This window comes from Oratosquilla oratoria, chromosome 37 (assembly GCF_046742065.1).
Source record: "Oratosquilla oratoria isolate Oo_2021 chromosome 37, ASM4674206v1, whole genome shotgun sequence".
In the NCBI taxonomy this organism is placed as follows: Eukaryota; Metazoa; Arthropoda; class Malacostraca; order Stomatopoda; family Squillidae; genus Oratosquilla; species Oratosquilla oratoria.
Genome location: NC_134813.1, coordinates 12,959,943 through 12,977,467, shown reverse-complemented (window position 1 = coordinate 12,977,467; position 17,525 = coordinate 12,959,943). Strand labels below are relative to the sequence as shown.

General features: G+C 39.9%; 1 protein-coding gene across 1 annotated transcript in view; it reads left to right on the top strand.

Annotated features, from left to right (window-relative positions):
• The window catches only part of ArgRS-m (arginyl-tRNA synthetase, mitochondrial), a 49,620-nt gene that overhangs the window by 15,237 nt on the left and 16,858 nt on the right, over nucleotides 1-17,525 (top strand). The window contains exons 4-6 of the mRNA XM_076175234.1: nucleotides 6,290-6,390; nucleotides 14,948-15,060; nucleotides 16,524-16,644. Coding sequence (XP_076031349.1) covers nucleotides 6,290-6,390; nucleotides 14,948-15,060; nucleotides 16,524-16,644 — 335 coding nt within the window. The remainder of the gene's footprint in view (nucleotides 1-6,289; nucleotides 6,391-14,947; nucleotides 15,061-16,523; nucleotides 16,645-17,525) is intronic.

Below are 17,525 nucleotides of genomic sequence, written 5' to 3'. Positions count from 1 at the left end.
TTTCCTCATCCCACCATTCACTACCCTTTCTTCTATTTCCCCCTGTCCTTCTTGTTCCACACACCATCCTTGCACACCATCCTTACAAGTACTTAATTTAATATGTACATAAATTAGAATTTGCCTTTAACTTACAGTGAAGTTGGTGTTAATAGAATGTGATCATAATAATCAGGAGAGCCCAAAAATGCCCATGCATCTTTTTATACTACAGCCATACAACACCTGTGCCATGGTATAGGTGCCAATGTATGCTGATGTAACCTATCCTATCACTATTTACCCAGTTCCACACAATTTACCTGTTTCTTTATTTTTGTGTAAAGGAGGCTCACAATATATCCACTACTCCTCATCTAAAACTTGTAAGCATTGGGGGACCTAGAGGTGAGGGCCCTACTTCAACTCATCCTCTTGATTTACCCTCTGACCTCTGATGACTGGAGGCTCTGCTTATGTAGTTCTCCTCTGCTGGCTTCCAAATCCTCTGCAACTTGGATGACAAAATAAGATATACCTGTCTGCAACTAGAAATTTTGCTGTACATTCTTGAATAAACCTACACATTTTACAATACAGACGCTCCTCTACTTATGTTCAATCGTTTTACGTTTGAACTGACTTTAAAAAAGAAATGTAAAAAAAAAAAAAAAAAATTGTGTGAATTTTTTAGTTTAGCGCACTCTCCGTAGTTCAAACGATACTTGCGCATGACGCTGCGTCCATTGTTTACATTGCACAAACGACAAACTGAACATGCCTTGCCTCCTCCTCCTCCTCCACCATCTCAATTTATGTTGCTTGAATTTAATTTATTTGAAATTAATGTTATTATTTTACAATGTTATGTGTATAATTAATGATTTAGGGGTGGTTTATAAGATACGGTAATAGATTTTATGGATGTATAGTACAGTAACAACTTGCGTTCATTTTCAACTTATGTTCGGCCGTTCGGAACATAGCTAAAACGTAAGTTGAGGAGCGTCTGTATACTGTATACCTAAAAAGTGGGCACTGTGGTTCCAGCTAGGACATGGCTTGGCACCATACCTGCATCCTTTGTCAGTGACACGTCATGGAATATGACAGCCTGTCTCTGTTCTCGCACTTCTCCAGTAGTTTTGTGGTGATGAGAATCATGTTGGAGGTGCATCTCTCTTTTCTGAATCCACATCGTGTCTCGGGCAAGACCACTACTTAACCCCTTCCATACGGTGACGCCTATGTAGGCATCATGCGGAGCAAGTGGGTACGCGAGGATGCCGACGTCGGCGTCTTGATTATATTTATTGTAGTCGTACCTGCGTGACCCCCATACTCTATAAACTGGCTTCATCATATTTTCTATGGTTATCAAAATTCACGGGTGAAAGAGAACGAGCGATAGAGCAGTGACTTTATTTTTTATAATGCGAGTATCATGATGCAACATCGCACGTCTGGCAGCTAATGCTGCCAGACGTGCAATGTGGCCCATATTGAAGGGGTTAAACGAAGCCAAGCAGTCTGGTCAACAAGACACAGGCTATAACTATTCCCACAGTATCTAAGAGAGAGATTGTGCAATAGTACAGTTGTCTGTATTCTTGTATAGCATACATATATCAATGGCTTTTTCCCCCATACAAGGGAGGTAGCCAAAAAACAAAGGCATAAAATTCACTCCCACCCAATCCATCCCCACATACTCCACTCCCATTCACCCCCCCCTCCCTCATATCTTGGCTCCTCCTGGATGACGGGTCATCCCTGCATCTTGCCCCCTGCCCTGGGTCAGAGGTAATGTAGCAAGACAGCACATCCACAGCAAGGTCACTTCATTTGATTGGCAGCTCCCCTCTCCATCCCCTCATGCAGATAAAGAGAAGACTGGGAGAAATTCCTTTGGGTTGCATAAAAAATATCATTCAAACATACTCCCCCCATACCCCACCCACTCCCTTCTGTGCATCACAACATCGTCCATACACAGCCATTCTCCACTCACCCCATCTTCTGTCTTCTCCCTTCCTTCCTCAACAGACATTCTCCTCTTTCCCAATGCCCCTTTTATCCCATCCATCATCTCATCCATGGTCACCCCCTCATGTTCACTCCTTTCACCTCTGCTTTCCACACCTCTTGTACTAATCTTTCTTTACTCATTCTTTCCATGTGTCCAAACCATCCCAATGCTCTTTCATCAACCCTTTCTCCAATTCCCTTTCCACCCCTGGTCTCCTCCTCACCTCATTTCTCAATCTATCTAGCCTAGTAATCCCTGCCATACTTCTCAGGCATTTCATCACAAACATATTCACACTCCTCCCTTCTCTTATGTTCCATATTGTGCCCCATACAGTGCTGTTGGCACAATCACTCCTTCATACAAGCTCCTCTTAGCATCCATTCCCAAATGTCTATTTCTCATTACACTTTTTAATTCCCAAAGGTATTTACTCGCTTCTCTCAACCTACATTCTACCTCCACCTCCAGTCTCCCTTTCCCACCACATTCGCCCCCAAGTATCTAAAGCTATCTGGATGTTTCGGACATTGTCGATGCGGTCAGGTCTCGGTACATGACCAGGGGTTAGGTCACGGAGGGTAATATGAATACCTTGGGTCAGATCACTTGGGGGCGGGGGCTCAACAGACAGGTCAGCGATTTGGATGAAATGTGTAGCAATCTTACTGATCTAATTATTAATGCACAAAATACATTTATCCCCTTGAAGTCAATACGGATAGATAATACAGTACTCCCAAATGGATGATGGACAGATTGAAACATGAGATCAAAATGGAAAGAAGACTTTATGTAAAAATATAAAACGGGGAAACACATCTTAGATCAAGATATAACGAAATGACAAAGCTGGTTAAAAAGAATACACACACAGCGAAACATAATTATGAAATTAAGGTTGCCAGTCAAGCAAGATCCAACCCAAAGGGTTTCTTTCATCTCTATAGAACAAAAAATAAAGAAAGAATAAGACCAATTAAAAATGATGAAAATGTCATGATAGAATCTGAGGAAAAAATGACTTAGGAATTTAACAATTATTTTCTCTTGGTGTTTACTAATGAGAGGTTAGATAAAGTACCTGACTGCGATCCGATTATCAGAGGGGATGAAGAAAGTAGTCTATCTAATATCAGCATTAGTAAAGAAGTAGTCAAGCAGATTGAAAGACTTAAAGCTACAAAATCCCCTGGTCCAGATGAAATTTTTCTGAGAATGCTTAAGGAGTGTAAATTTGAAATCTGTGACCAATTAACTGAAATATTTGATAAATTGATAGACACTGGTTTTGTGCCTATTGCTTGCAGGCAGGCAAACGTTCCTGTTTTTAAGAAGGTAGATAGATCATCTATATGCAACTACAGGCCAATCAGTTTGACATCAGTTATATGAAAAATGCTTGAATCAATAATAATAGACTCGGATAACACATCAGAAGACATAATTTAATTTGTGATACACAGCATGGTTTCTCCAAGGGTAAGTCATGTGTGACTAATCTTCTATCCTTTTACACTAAAGTATATAAGGCATCAGATAATGATAATTATGATGTTATTTACCTTGACTTTAGCAAAGTGTTTGACAAGGTGCCACACCAGAGACTACTAAATAAAATCAAAGCCCATGGCATAGGAGGAAAAGGGTTAGAATGGATTAGTAACAGAAAACAGCAGGTCACTATAATTGGAGTAAAATCCAGGTGGGGCAATGCTACTAGTGGGGTCCCTCAGGGCTCAGTTTTGGGTCCCTTGTTGTTCAATATGTACATAAATGACTTAGATGATGGGATAAATAGTGATGTTAGTAAGTTTGAGGATGACACTTAAATAGGACGCCTAATTAGGTCAGGAGACGATGCAGAGATTCTGCAGGATGATCTTAAATTGTTCACATGGTCAGTGAAATGACTAATGAACTTCAATGTCTCTAAGTGTAGTGTGTTAAACATAGGGCTACATAACCCTGAAAATGGATACAGTTTAGATAACACACTTTTAGAGAAAACTGAGTGCGAGAGAGACTTGGGAGTTCTAGTGAGTCTGGACCTTGAAACCAAGAAAGAGTGCTTTAGCGCCAGGAATAAAGCTATCAGAGCATTAGGTTTCATTGCTAGGATGGTAACGAATAGAAGTGCAGAGGTAATTATCAAACTCTAGCGATAGTTAAACCCATCCTTGACCATGCAGTACAGTTTTGGTCTCCATCCTACAGAATGGACATCAATTCACTAGAATCAGTACAGAGAAGAATGACCAAAACGATACATGGACTCAGAAATTTGCCTTACGAAGAGAGGCTTAGGCACCTTAACTTACACACTCTGGAAAGATGCAGAGTGCAGGGTGATCTAATAGAGGTGTTCAAGTGGATCAAAGGCTTTAACAAGGGTGATGCAAACAAGGTCATCATATTAAAACAACAGGGCAGGACTCACAGTAATGGTTTTAAACTGGACGAATTTGGATTTAAGAAAGAAATAGGCAAGAATTGGTTTACTAATAGGGTGGTCGACAAATGGAATAGACTTAGTAACCATGTAGTAAGCGCTGAAACTATCAATTGTTTTAAGAAACGATTAGACAACTTCATGGATGGGGATGACAGGTGGTGATGGATATGGAGCTGCCTAGTGTAGGCCTTATGGTCTCTTGCAGTCTCCTTCATTCTTATGTTCTTATGTTTTTCAATTATTTCTATAGTTGTTTCATCATTTAATTCTAGTTCCAGTAGTATCTGATCACTTTTTCCAATTGGTGTCTTGTATTCAATTTCATCAACAATTTCAAGTTCTGATGTGAATATCAAATCCAATCTTGATGGTTCATCATTATTTCTATATCTGGTATTTTCCTTGACCCATTGTGTCAATGTGTAATCAATGGTCATTTCCAGTAATATGTTTCCCCAATGATCTTCTCCACCTTTCACAGTCATTAACATATTTCTTTCAAGTTAAAATCACCCATAATTACCAGATTTCCTTCTTTCTTTAGTGTTTTATTTAGTGTTTGTCTTGTGTTTTCCAGGATTTTGGAGTATTCACTTTCATTCCATGCACAAGTTTTAGGCGGGACATAAATCACTGCATACTTTCTATTTTTCATATCTCTACCCTCAAGTCTTATCATAATCAGCTCCACATTATTCTCTCTATGATTTTTGTCACATTTAGGTTTTTCTTGGTTAGCAACATGACTCCGCCCTGCTTTATTTCTCTGTTTCTGATCCAACAATTGTATAAGCCTTGGCTGCGCCATTGAGAGTGTGTGTGTGTGTGTGTACATATACCAAGGGCATTTTCCCCCTTACAAGGGTGATAGCCAAAGTCAAAAGGCATAATTCCACTCCCACCCATTTTATTCCCACACACTCCACTCCCATTCATCATGATGGGTCATCCCTGCATCTCACCCTTGCCCTGGGTCACAAGCAGTGCAGCAAGACACAGTATATCCTCAGAAGCAAGGCTGCCTCATTTAATTGGCAAACCCCCCCCCCCCTCATGCAGAAAAAGAGATGGGGAGAAATCCCATTGTACTACATCAAAACATCATTCACACATAACCACTCCCTAACCCCCCTATCCCCCACCCACTCCCTTTCATGGATCACAGCATCATCTATATACAACTATTCTCAACTCGCCCCTATCTTCTGTCTTCTCCCTTCCTGCCTCAACAGACATGCCCCTTTTACACCATCCATCCATCCATGAATAAGATATAAATAGATTTATAACATAATTTATATTTGAGTGAAGATGTCAATGTAAATACCAAGGGCTTATAAAGGAGGTAGCCAAATCAAAAGGCATGTACCCACTCCCATTCATTCCACTCCCATCCACCACCCTTTCCTCCCTCTCATCTTTGCTCCTCATGGATGACGGGTCATCCTTGTCCCCTGCCCGCTGCCCTGGGTCAGAAGCAATACAGCAAGACATAGTACATCCACAGCAAGGCCATGGATGTACTGTATTGAGTGAAGATGTACTAACTAAAATGTTATAAGCAAAATGAAATAATACATCATATAAAAGTACTGCTCTGTATATAAACAAGGCTGAAAGATATGTGGTCAACAATTTCCTGAGGCCAAAACATCTGAAGCTGAAATGTTCTACAAATATATTTCTCAGAGGAAATAGTTATTAGGTAAAAACAAGTGTGTGTGTATATATATATATATATATATATATATATATATATATATATATATATCCATTTATTCCTTTTATTTCTTTAATTAGAATTTGTTTCCATTTTCATATTGAAGGTAAATAGCAGTTCAAGAGGAAGTATAGAATTCCAGGTGTCTGTTGAGTCTTTACAGCAGCAGTTTGGTGTTGGGGATAGCAATAAGAAGTTCACTGGCAAGTAAGTTATCATATCATTGGCATACACTTACATAATATCTTTATCTTTTCTTTTGTTGGTCTTTCTTCTTCTTCATGTTTTTGTCATCTTCAATTAAGTTTGCTTAATTATGCTAGTGGTGGTGATATACTGAATGTTTTTTACCCAAATCAGAATAAATTTTTGTTTCTCAGCAACAAATAGAATATGTAATTAGAATATGTAAAGGTAAATTTCTTAAACTAGAATATTTTATTCAATTCATGAATACATAGATGCATTGTATTTATGACAAAACTTAAACTCCATAAGAGAACACATGACACTAATTAAGTTGTAGGCCAGAGCTGTCAAGTTCTCCCAGTCAGCATACTTTCTGTAGACATGAAAAATTTCTAGATGGATTAGTTACAGGGTAAATTGGGAAAAAGTGACAGCATGGCTAGAATGTATGAAGAAATATCAGAGGTATTATCTACATTCAAAGATGATGAAAAATGGTACTTGTGGAGGCTAAGGATTAATTGAAAGATTATATTATGAAAAAAAAATGAGGAACAAGAAAATAATGAAGATATACAAGAGTAAAGACCTACTAGTAAGAGATGTAGTACATAAGTACCAAAAGGGTTCTCCTTATATGGTGAGTGCCCACTTCAAAGCATACATCCATCCAAAACCCATTTTTAGCCCCTCCCATCTTAGCATCTCATGGATGTAGAAGATAAGAATAAATGTTTCATAGTTGAGGAGTAGATTGAGGAGAACATTTAATGAAGGTAATATACATGAAATTGAAAATGCAGGCTAGGTGAATGTGTTCAAGAGGACATGGTCATTGAAAATAAAGTTGTCACAAAACAAAGTAAAAGAGATAATAAGACATGGAGAGTTGTGGGTAGGCCTCAGGACCATTGCTAGTGGCTGTTGAGTTGCAGGTTTTCCCTTTGGTGAAAAGATCAAAGGTAAGGATGTTTTATGGGCCTTTATGGAATTGGAAAAGGCTTATGACAGGGTAGACAGTAAGGCACTGTGGGAGATATTGCAGATATATGGGATAGGAGGAAAGCTATTAAGAGCAGACAAAAGTTTTTATGAGAGTAGTAGAGCCTGTGTTAGAATTAGAAATGGAGAGAGTGAGTGGTTTGAAGTAAAGGTGGGACTTGGCTAGGGATGTGTCATGTTGCCTTGGCTGTTCAATTTATACATGAATGGGGTGGTGTGAGAGGTAAATGCAAAGGTAATGGGAAGGGGATTGGAGATGGTTAAAGAAAATGGAGAAAAGTGGGAGATAAGCCAGTTGTTGTTTGTTGATGACACTGCTTGTAGCAGGATCAGAGGAGAAATTAGGAAGTTAACGACAGTTTGAGAAAGTGTGCAAAAGAAGGAAGTTGAAGATGTACAAGGGGAAAGGATGGCAGCAAATTGTGACTATTAAGGGAGAGAAACTGGGGGAGGTAAATAGCTTTAGATACTTGGGTGTGAATGTGGCAGGAAAGGGAGGAGTGGAGGTGGGTGGAGGTAGAATGTAAATTGAGAGAAGCAACTAAATGCTATGGGGGATTAAAAAGTGTAATGAGTAGTAGACATTTGGGAATGGATGCTAAGAGGAGATTGTATGAAGAAATGATTGTGCTGACAGCACTGTATGGGGAAAAAACAAGGAACATAAAAGAGGAAGAATTTAAATGTGTTTGAATTTAAATGCCTGAGAAGTGTGGTAGGGATTACTAGGCTGGATAGAGTGAGAAACAAGTTGAGGAGAGAGGGGGTGAAAAAGGGGTTGGGAGATAGGGTTGATGAAAGAGTATTGGGATGGTTTGGACACATGGAAAGAATGAATGAAGAAAGATTAGTAAAAGAAATGTGGAAGGAAGAGGTGGAGGGAGTGAACATGAGGGGGCAACCAAGGATGAGATGGATGGATGGGGTAAAAGGGGCACTGAGAAAGAAGGGAATGTCTGTTGAGGAAAGAAGGAAGAAGACAGAAGATAGGGATGAGTGGAGAATGGTTGTGTGTAGATGATGCTGTGATGCATGGAAGGGGGTGGGTGGGGGTGGGAGGGGTGAGGGAGTATGTGTGAATGATATTTTGATGCAGCCTAAAGGGATTTCTCCCCATCTTCTCTTTTTCTACATGAAGGGTCACTGATTGAATGAAGCAACCTTGCTGTGGATGTGCTGTGTCTTGCTGTATTGCTTATAACCCAAGCAGTGGGTGAGATACAGGGATGACCTGTCATCTAGGAGGAGCCAAAAAAAGAGGGAGGGAGGGAAGGTGAATGGGAGTGGAGTATGTGAGGGTGAAATGGGTTGGAGTGGATTTATGTCTTTGACTACATCCCTTGTAAGGGGGAAAAAGCCCTTGTATTTACCTAGTTGTATTATATGGGATAACCTGCCATCCAGGAGGTGCCAAGATGAGAGGGAGGGAGGTGGATGGAGGGTGGTGGAGTGTGATAGGGATGGAATGGGTGGAAGTGGTTTTTGTGCCTTTGTTTTTTGGCTATCTCCCTTGTAAGGGGGAAAAAAGCCTTTGGTATATGTATGTATTTTACAGGAAGGGAGCTATGCTCGTGGTGACCCGTCTTTGTATCTTTCAGCATCAAGTTTTTTCTTAAAATCTTGAAGTGTTTGCACACACTGTTTCTTTATCTAAATTATTATTATTATTATTATTATTATTATTTTATTTTTTTTCCAGATCTCTTCTATAGTTATCCTTTTTTGAGTTTCTTTTCATGTCCTCTTGTTTTTCCATTGTCCCATTTTAATAAAAGATTCCTGTCTAGGATTTCCATTCCTTTCATGATTCTATAGTCAGCAGATCTCCTCTTTCTCTTCTTTGTTCCAGAGTTGGTGATTCCAATTTGGACAATCTTTGTTCGTATGTTAATTTGGAGAGAGTTGGTGCCAACTTTGACATTGCTGTTTGTAGTCCTTCCAATTTCTTTATGTTCTTTTTAGTACTGGGTGTCCATAGTGTTGCTGCATACTCCAGTTTTGATCTTATTAGTGTAACTAATATTTTTTTTAATCATTTCCTCATCCAAGTAGTCAAATGCCACTTTCATTAACCTTAATAGGTTGAAGGTTTCTCCGACTATTTTATTGATATGTTTGTCCGGTGTCATGTCTTTGCTGATTATTACTCCAAGGTCTCTTTCTGAGTTCACTTTTTTTACTTCTTCACCAATTTTATAATTTCTTGATATTCTATTTTTACTTTTTCCAAACTCCATTATACTACTACTCTTGATATTGAAGTTCACTTCCCACTTTTGAGTCCATTTCCAGATTTTGTCCAGGTCTAACTGTAATGATTCACAATCCTCCTCAGTTCTTTCTTTAGTGTTTTTGTGCCATCTGCAAAGAAATTCATATAACACTCCACTCCTTCATCCATGTCATTTATATATATGGCAAACATGATTGGAGCCAGTACCAAACCTTGCAGGACACCACTTATCATTTCTTCCCAATTCGAGTATTTGTATCTAATTACTACACTAATTTTTCTCCCAGTCAGGAAGTCTTCCAACCATTCCAATAATTTTCATCTGATGCCACCTATTGATTCTATTTTTCTTATTAGATTCTTGTGTGGTACCTTATCAAATCCTTTTTGTAGGTCTAGAAAGGCGCAGTGTGCCCATCCATCCCTTTCTTGTTGTGGTAATTATTGTACACTGGCAGTAATTATTGTACACTGGCAACACTGGCGTAACTGTTTTCATGTTTGGTATCACTGTGTACTGTTAGTTACAGTCGCACCACAGGCGAGTGTAGTTCCCCTCTTGCAGCTCCTCTGTTGATGTGTAAGTTTATGTGTGTTTATTTTGTCCTGTTATGTACTGTGTTCATGCTGTGTTGCATGTTTGTCATAAACTGTTTATGTTGTGTTAATGTGTTGTATGGCTAACGCTAGATATTTTGTCTGTTTATGTTATAGATCTGAGAGCCGTTATTTTGTTGAATAAAGCTTGGAGTTTGCTACCAAGTGTTTCAGTCTCATAACAATTTATTCAACAAAATACTCGTCATGGCTAAGCTGCTTAAGCCATGTCGACTGGACACGGATCCCAGCTCTCCTACGGCGGCCAAGGAGTGGAAACACTGGCACCGAACCTTTCAAAACTTCATGGAGGAGAGTGGAGAGACCGCACCCAACAAGCTGAAGGCTCTAGTGAACTGTGTATCCCCGAGTGTGTACGAACTCATCGAAGACTGTGCTACGTATGAAGGTGCCGTTGCAAAACTAGAGAGTGTTTACGTCAAGTTACCGAATGAGATTTTTGCAAGGCATGTTTTGGCAACCCGACGACAGCAGTCAGGTGAATCCCTTGATGAATTTCTGAGAGAGTTACATAAACTAAGCAAGGGTTGTAACTTTAAAGCAGTCACAGCTGAACAATACCGGGAGGAGATGGTACGTGATGCGTTTATTAACGGTATTGCCTCAGCATTTATTCGTCAGCGCCTGCTAGAAAACAAGTCCTTGGATCTGGAGGCGGGGTACAGTCAGGCCCGTACATTGGATCTTGCCCAGCGTAATGCTGATTCCTACACGTCTTCCTTGCCTGTTCCTCATGCAGCTGCTTTAGTTCCAGGACGGCAAGGACAGCCTTGTGATGGCCAACAACCGCAGTCAACGAAAGAAGAGGCGGAAAGAAGATCACCTGTGGACTCGACTGTCGCTGCTGCACATTCGTCAAAGAAGAAATGCTATTTTTGTGGTAATGCATTACATATTACAGGTAGGAGTAGTTGTCCTGCCCGTGCTGTTACATGCAACAACTGTGGTAAGACAGGTCATTTTGCCAAAGTCTGTAGATCCAAGGGTAAGACTTCTGACAGCACTACTGCTACACTGTATAACCCCACTCTGCTCACACTTGCTGCCACTTTTCCAAAGAACCTTTCACATGCAGCTACAGACATCACTGTCAATGGTCATTCACTGAAAGCATTAATTGACTCGTGCAGTTCGGACAGTTTCATAAGTGAGAAAGTGGCACAGAAACTAAAGCTGACAGTAGTTCTTGCAAGCAAGGAGATTTCAATGGCATCAGCATCTTTGAATACTAGCTCCCCTGGGTATGTTATGGTAGACTTGGGTCATGTCAATCAGAATTATCCATGTGTTCAGCTAGGGGTTTTAAAGGATTTATGTTGTGATGTGATCTTGGGTCATGATTTTCAAAAGCAGCACGAGAGTGTAACTTTTCAGTATGGGGGAAATAAACCAAGTTTAAGGGTAACTAGTAACTGTGCCTTGGCAACAGCTGATATTGAGGAGCCTTCACTGTTTCCGAACTTACCCCAACAGTGTAAACCAATTGCAGTTAAATCCAGACGCTATAGTGAAGATGATCAGTTGTTTATAAGTGACCAGTTATCACGCTTGCTATCTGAAAGTATCATTGAGCCAAGCATATCCCCATGGAGAGCACAGGTCGTAGTTGTAAAAGATCCACTTGACAGGCACAAAAAGAGACTTTGTATTGATTATTCTCAAACCATCAACCAGTACACAGAACTAGATGCATATCCCCTTCCAAGGATAGAGGACATGGTGCACAGTCTTGCAAAGTACAAGGTGTTTTCCACATTTGACTTGAAGAGCGCATACCACCAAATTAGCATTAAAGAGAGTGAGAGGAAGTACACTGCTTTTGAGGGTGCAGGGAAATTATATCAGTTTTGCAGAGTCCCATTTGGTGTCACTAATGGAGTAGCAGTATTTCAGAGAGCTATGGATAAGTTAGTTGGAGATGAGGGTCTTAAAGATACCTTCCCATATCTAGATAATATTACTGTAGCTGGATCAACTCAGGATGAACATGATAGCAATGTTAAGAAATTTTTGGAGGTTATTCAGAAACGGAAGCTTACCCTCAATGAATCTAAATCAGTTATGTCTGTGCCTACAATCAATGTTCTTGGGCATTGTGTTGGTAATAATGTCATAAGGCCTGACCCTGACAGATTACGTCCTCTCCAGGAATTACCACCTCCCACAAATATAGGGTCTTTGCGAAGAGTTCAAGGGTTGTTTGCATATTATGCTAAATGGATTCCTGGCTTCTCCGATAAAATCCAACCCTTGATAAACACAAAAACTTTTCCATTGAGTGAATCAGCACTAGCTGCCTTTAACACCTTGAAAAGGCAGCTTACGGATGCTTCTCTAAGGTCTGTGGATGAGAGCCTTCCTTTTGTTGTGGAGTGTGATGCTTCAGAGGTCGCTATCTCAGCAGTATTGAACCAGGGTGGCAGGCCAGTAGCTTTCATGTCAAGAACGCTTCAGGGAAGTGAGTTGCATTATCCTGCTGTAGAAAAGGAGGCTACAGCTATTATTGAAGCGGTTCGCAAGTGGAGTCATTTCTTAGCCAGAAGACATTTTACTCTGATTACTGATCAGCGCTCTGTAATGTTCATGTTGGATAACAGAAAAAGAACCAAGATAAAGAATAACAAGATACAAGAGTGGAGGCTTGAGCTGGCATCATTCAGTTATACGATACAATATCGTCCCGGGAAACAGAATGTTGCGCCAGATACCTTGTCTCGTGCATACTGCTGTTCTGTTTTCCCAATGTCGAATCTTACAGGCATTCATGAGAATCTTTGCCACCCTGGGGTAACTCGGCTTTTGCATTTTGTGCGATCTAAAAACCTCCCCTTCTCAACAGATGATGTGAAAAAGGTGTGTGCTTCTTGTAAAGTCTGTGCACAGCAAAAACCACAATTCCATCGTTCAGCACAAGGGGTCCTCATTAAAGCCACACAGCCGATGGAACGCCTCAGTATTGATTTCAAAGGACCTTTACCTTCCACCACAAACAATAAGTACATACTTACAGTTGTTGATGAATACTCGCGTTTTCCTTTTGCATTTCCTTGTTCAAATATGAATTCAAAAACAGTAATCAAATGTCTTGAGTCTATCTTCAGTCTTTGTGGAATGCCGAGTTTCATTCATTCAGATCAAGGTCCTTCTTTCATTTCTCAAGAACTGAAGATGTACCTTTCTCAGAAGGGAGTTGCAACAAGTAAAACAACACCTTATCACCCAATAGGTAATGGTCAGGTTGAGAGGTACAACGGGATTATTTGGAAGGCTGTTTGTTTAACACTTGAATCTCATGGTTTGAAGAACCAACACTGGGAGATGGTGCTTCCCGAGGTTTTGCATTCAATAAGATCACTCTTATGCACTGCAACCAATGAGACTCCACATGAGCGTTTCTTCAGGTTCCAACGACGTTCTAGTTTCGGAAATGGATTACCAACATGGCTTTTGACCCCTGGGCAAGTGTTATTGCGGCGGCATGTTAGGTCTAGCAAACACGAACCATTAACTGATCAGGTAGAACTTGTTGATGTGAACCCAATGTACGCAAGTGTCAAATATCCAGACGGGCGTGAGTCAACTGTGTCTATCCGTGACTTAGCTCCAAGTCCTGAGAGTCCGACGACTCTTACTTACCCGGATGAGGCACCAGGAAATATAGAGACTCTGGGTTCACACACAACACAAGATGTACAGCCTCATACTAATCATGACTCTCATTCATTCACTGAGCCCACTGAGTTAAGGAGGTCGACTCGCGTGTTAAAGCCCCCCGATCGTTACGGATGGGACTAATCTGATATTTCTGACATGGTATCCATTTTGTTAATGCTGAATTTTTCTAGGAGGGGAGAATGTGGTAATTATTGTACACTGGCAGTAATTATTGTACACTGGCAACACTGGCGTAACTGTTTTCATGTTTGGTATCACTGTGTACTGTTAGTTACAGTCGCACCACAGGCGAGTGTAGTTCCCCTCTTGCAGCTCCTCTGTTGATGTGTAAGTTTATGTGTGTTTATTTTGTCCTGTTATGTACTGTGTTCATGCTGTGTTGCATGTTTGTCATAAACTGTTTATGTTGTGTTAATGTGTTGTATGGCTAACGCTAGATATTTTGTCTGTTTATGTTATAGATCTGAGAGCCGTTATTTTGTTGAATAAAGCTTGGAGTTTGCTACCAAGTGTTTCAGTCTCATAACACCTTGTATTATTTCTATTAGTCTCGAGTAGAAGCAGATCAGGTTTGCTGTACATGATCTTCCTTGTCTAAATCCAAATTGATTTGGATTCAGTATAGCTTTTTCTTCCAGATGTTTAACCCATCTACTTTTGATAACTTTTTCACATATTTTTGCTACTATGCTTGTTAGGGAGACCGGTCTGTAGTTGGTTGGATCTTCCTTGATTCCTCCTTTATATTTTGGTACAATATTTGCATTTTTCCAGTCCTGGGGTTGATTTTATTCTATTCTATTTATTTACTTTTTATTTATTTATTTATGTTTTTAAGGATAGAGGTCTAGATATAATATGTTTTGTGGAGATCAAGCTCAATGGAAATATTGATGTATAGATAGATCAATGAAACTGATATATGGCAAAGAAGTAGAGGAAAGAAAATGGGAGGAATTATGATAGCGGTGACAAAAATAAAAAAGTTGGACAAGGTGGTACTAGAGGAAGGCAATGCCTTGAATTGTCATGATATTTTATTTTCAGAGAAACATTCGAACGTTATGGCTCCGAGCTCATCAAAAAATTGGACATAGATGACACCATCTGTGGAGTATACATCACAGCCAGCAAAAAAGGCAGCCTTCTGAACTTCAAAGGTACTTCCATTTTGGGAAGGGATGGAATGATGCACGAGTGTTGAAAAAATTAGAAAATATGAAATGTACTGTTATGTAAGTGGGTGGAAGGAGTATGAGAATGATGGAGGCGAGTGTCAAGGAAGGAAGCCATGGGAAGAGGAAGAGGACCAGAAAAATGGGAAGGGATTGGATGGAAGGGTGTAAAAATGAAGAAAAGGTAAGATGAAAGACGGAAATTAATGGAACCTAAAGGGCAAAGGGAAGTGAAGGAACAAGAAAATGAGTTCTTTTTTCAGAATGAAAGAATGAATACTTTAATAATAATGACTAGCTTATTCTTTGGATGGATGGTGAAGAGCGAGACAGATGCCTATATTCTTATTTAAATTGTAACTGTGTTGCATTGATGATATGTACATTATGACAATGTGGTTGAAGACTACCATCTACATTTAAAGCTGCATAGTTTGGTTACAGTTCCACTCTGTCTCTGTCTCTGTCTCTCTGTCTGTCTCTGTCTCTCTCTCTGTCTCTCTCTGTCTCTGTCTTTCTCTCTCTCTCTCTGTCTCTGTCTCTCTCTCTCTCCCTGTCTCTCTCTCTCTCCCTGTCTCTCTCTCTCTCTGTCTCTCTCTCTCTCCCTGTCTCTCTCTCTCTCCCTGTCTCTCTCTCTCTCCCTGTCTCTCTCTCTCTCTGTCTCTCTCTCTCTCTGTCTCTCTCTCTCTCTGTCTCTGTCTCTGTCTCTGTCTCTGTCTCTGTCTCTGTCTCTGTCTCTCTCTCTCTCTCTCTCTCTCTCTCTCTCTCTCTCTCTCTCTCTCTCTCTCTCTCTCTCTCTCTCTCTCTCTCTCTCTCTCTCTCTCTCTCTCTCTCTCTCTCTCTCTCTCTCTCTCTCTCTCTCTCTCTCTCTCTCTCTCTCTCTCTCTCTCTCTCTCTCTCTCTCTCTCTCTCTCTCTCTCTCTCTCTCTCTCTCTCTCTCTCTCTCTCTCTCTCTCTCTCTCTCTCTCTCTCTCTCTCTCTCTCTCTCTCTCTCTCTCTCTCTCTCTCTCTCTCTCTCTCTCTCTCTCTCTCTCTCTCTCTCTCTCTCTCTCTCTCTCTCTGTCTTCCCATATTCTCTCCTGAAAGAAGTGGCTTAGCAGTAATGTACTTAGAGACAAACTGTAAAAGAAATACAGGAAAAACTAACCAGTAATATGTTAGAACCACCATATGTATGTTCCCATTGTTTGTCTCAATAATTATTTTTAATACTTTACTTACAAGGGGTGATCTCAAATAACACACCTGTATTATTATAACTGAAATATTTGAAATTCATCATCTTGTTTGTTTGTTATGAAAATGTCTAATCCTGTTGTACTTGAGTTTTATTTTATAATAAGGATTTTTAAAGAAGGTTTTATGTATTTCACAATAGTAACTGACTCAGTCAGTATTATGAAGATTGTATTGTCTGTCATTAATTTTTTTTTTTTTTTCTTTAATAGTTAACAGCCAGAAGATTGTTGAGGAGGTGATCAATATTGTGTCACATTGTCCAGCTACATTCTGGCAGAGAAGTTCTCTCATCAACCGGATACCTAAAGAAAAGGTTGTTGTAGAATTCAGGTAAATTATGAAGTATATGTAATAATTAAGGATATTGCTAAAAATATGTACAGTTTCACTACACATATAGGTAATTTATTGTGAGAAAAAAATTGTAGAGCATACACATAAGTGATTGGGTATGTTTTTACAAAACATTTAAAATGTGATGTATATTATCACATTTAAGACGTTTGAAATAAATTTGAATAGTATGCAGAAACCTGTGGATTAAAAAATCAATAGATCTTTTTATGAATCCTTTTGTAAATAATTTGAAGGTTCAAAATAATCTCAGCTTGGTAACATAAAAAATTGTGATTGACAAGTTAAGCAGAACTACAAGGGAGTTGCCAATTAAATGAAGCGGCCTTGCTGTGCATGTGCTGTGTCTTGCTACATTGCTTCTGACCCAGGGCAGTGGACGAGATGTAGGGATGACCTGTCATCCAGGAGGAGCCAAGAAAAGAGGGAGGGAGAGGTGGTGAATGGGAGTGGAGTATGTGGGGATGAAATGGGCGGGAGTGGATTTATGCCTTTGATTTTGGCTACCTCCCTCGTAAGGGGGGAAAAAACCCTGGTATATGTATGTATGTACAATGGCCAGCCATAATGTCTTTAAAGCTTTTCAGAAGGTGTTGCTCTGATACAACAAATTTATTCTGTAGCTTTTCTGTCACATTGGAACCACTTGTGATTGGCCCAGCCTTTTCTCATTCTTAGAAAAACTGATTTGGAATAGTGAGACCTGCACTCACTTCTTATTGGCAGAACACAAGTGCACATAACATACACAATGACCACAGTCCCTGTTTAGTGAGGGATGAGTGTCAATACCCTCACCCCACCAAAAAAAATGTAAATAGAATGTAATAGATAAATAAATGAACAATAAAACAAAT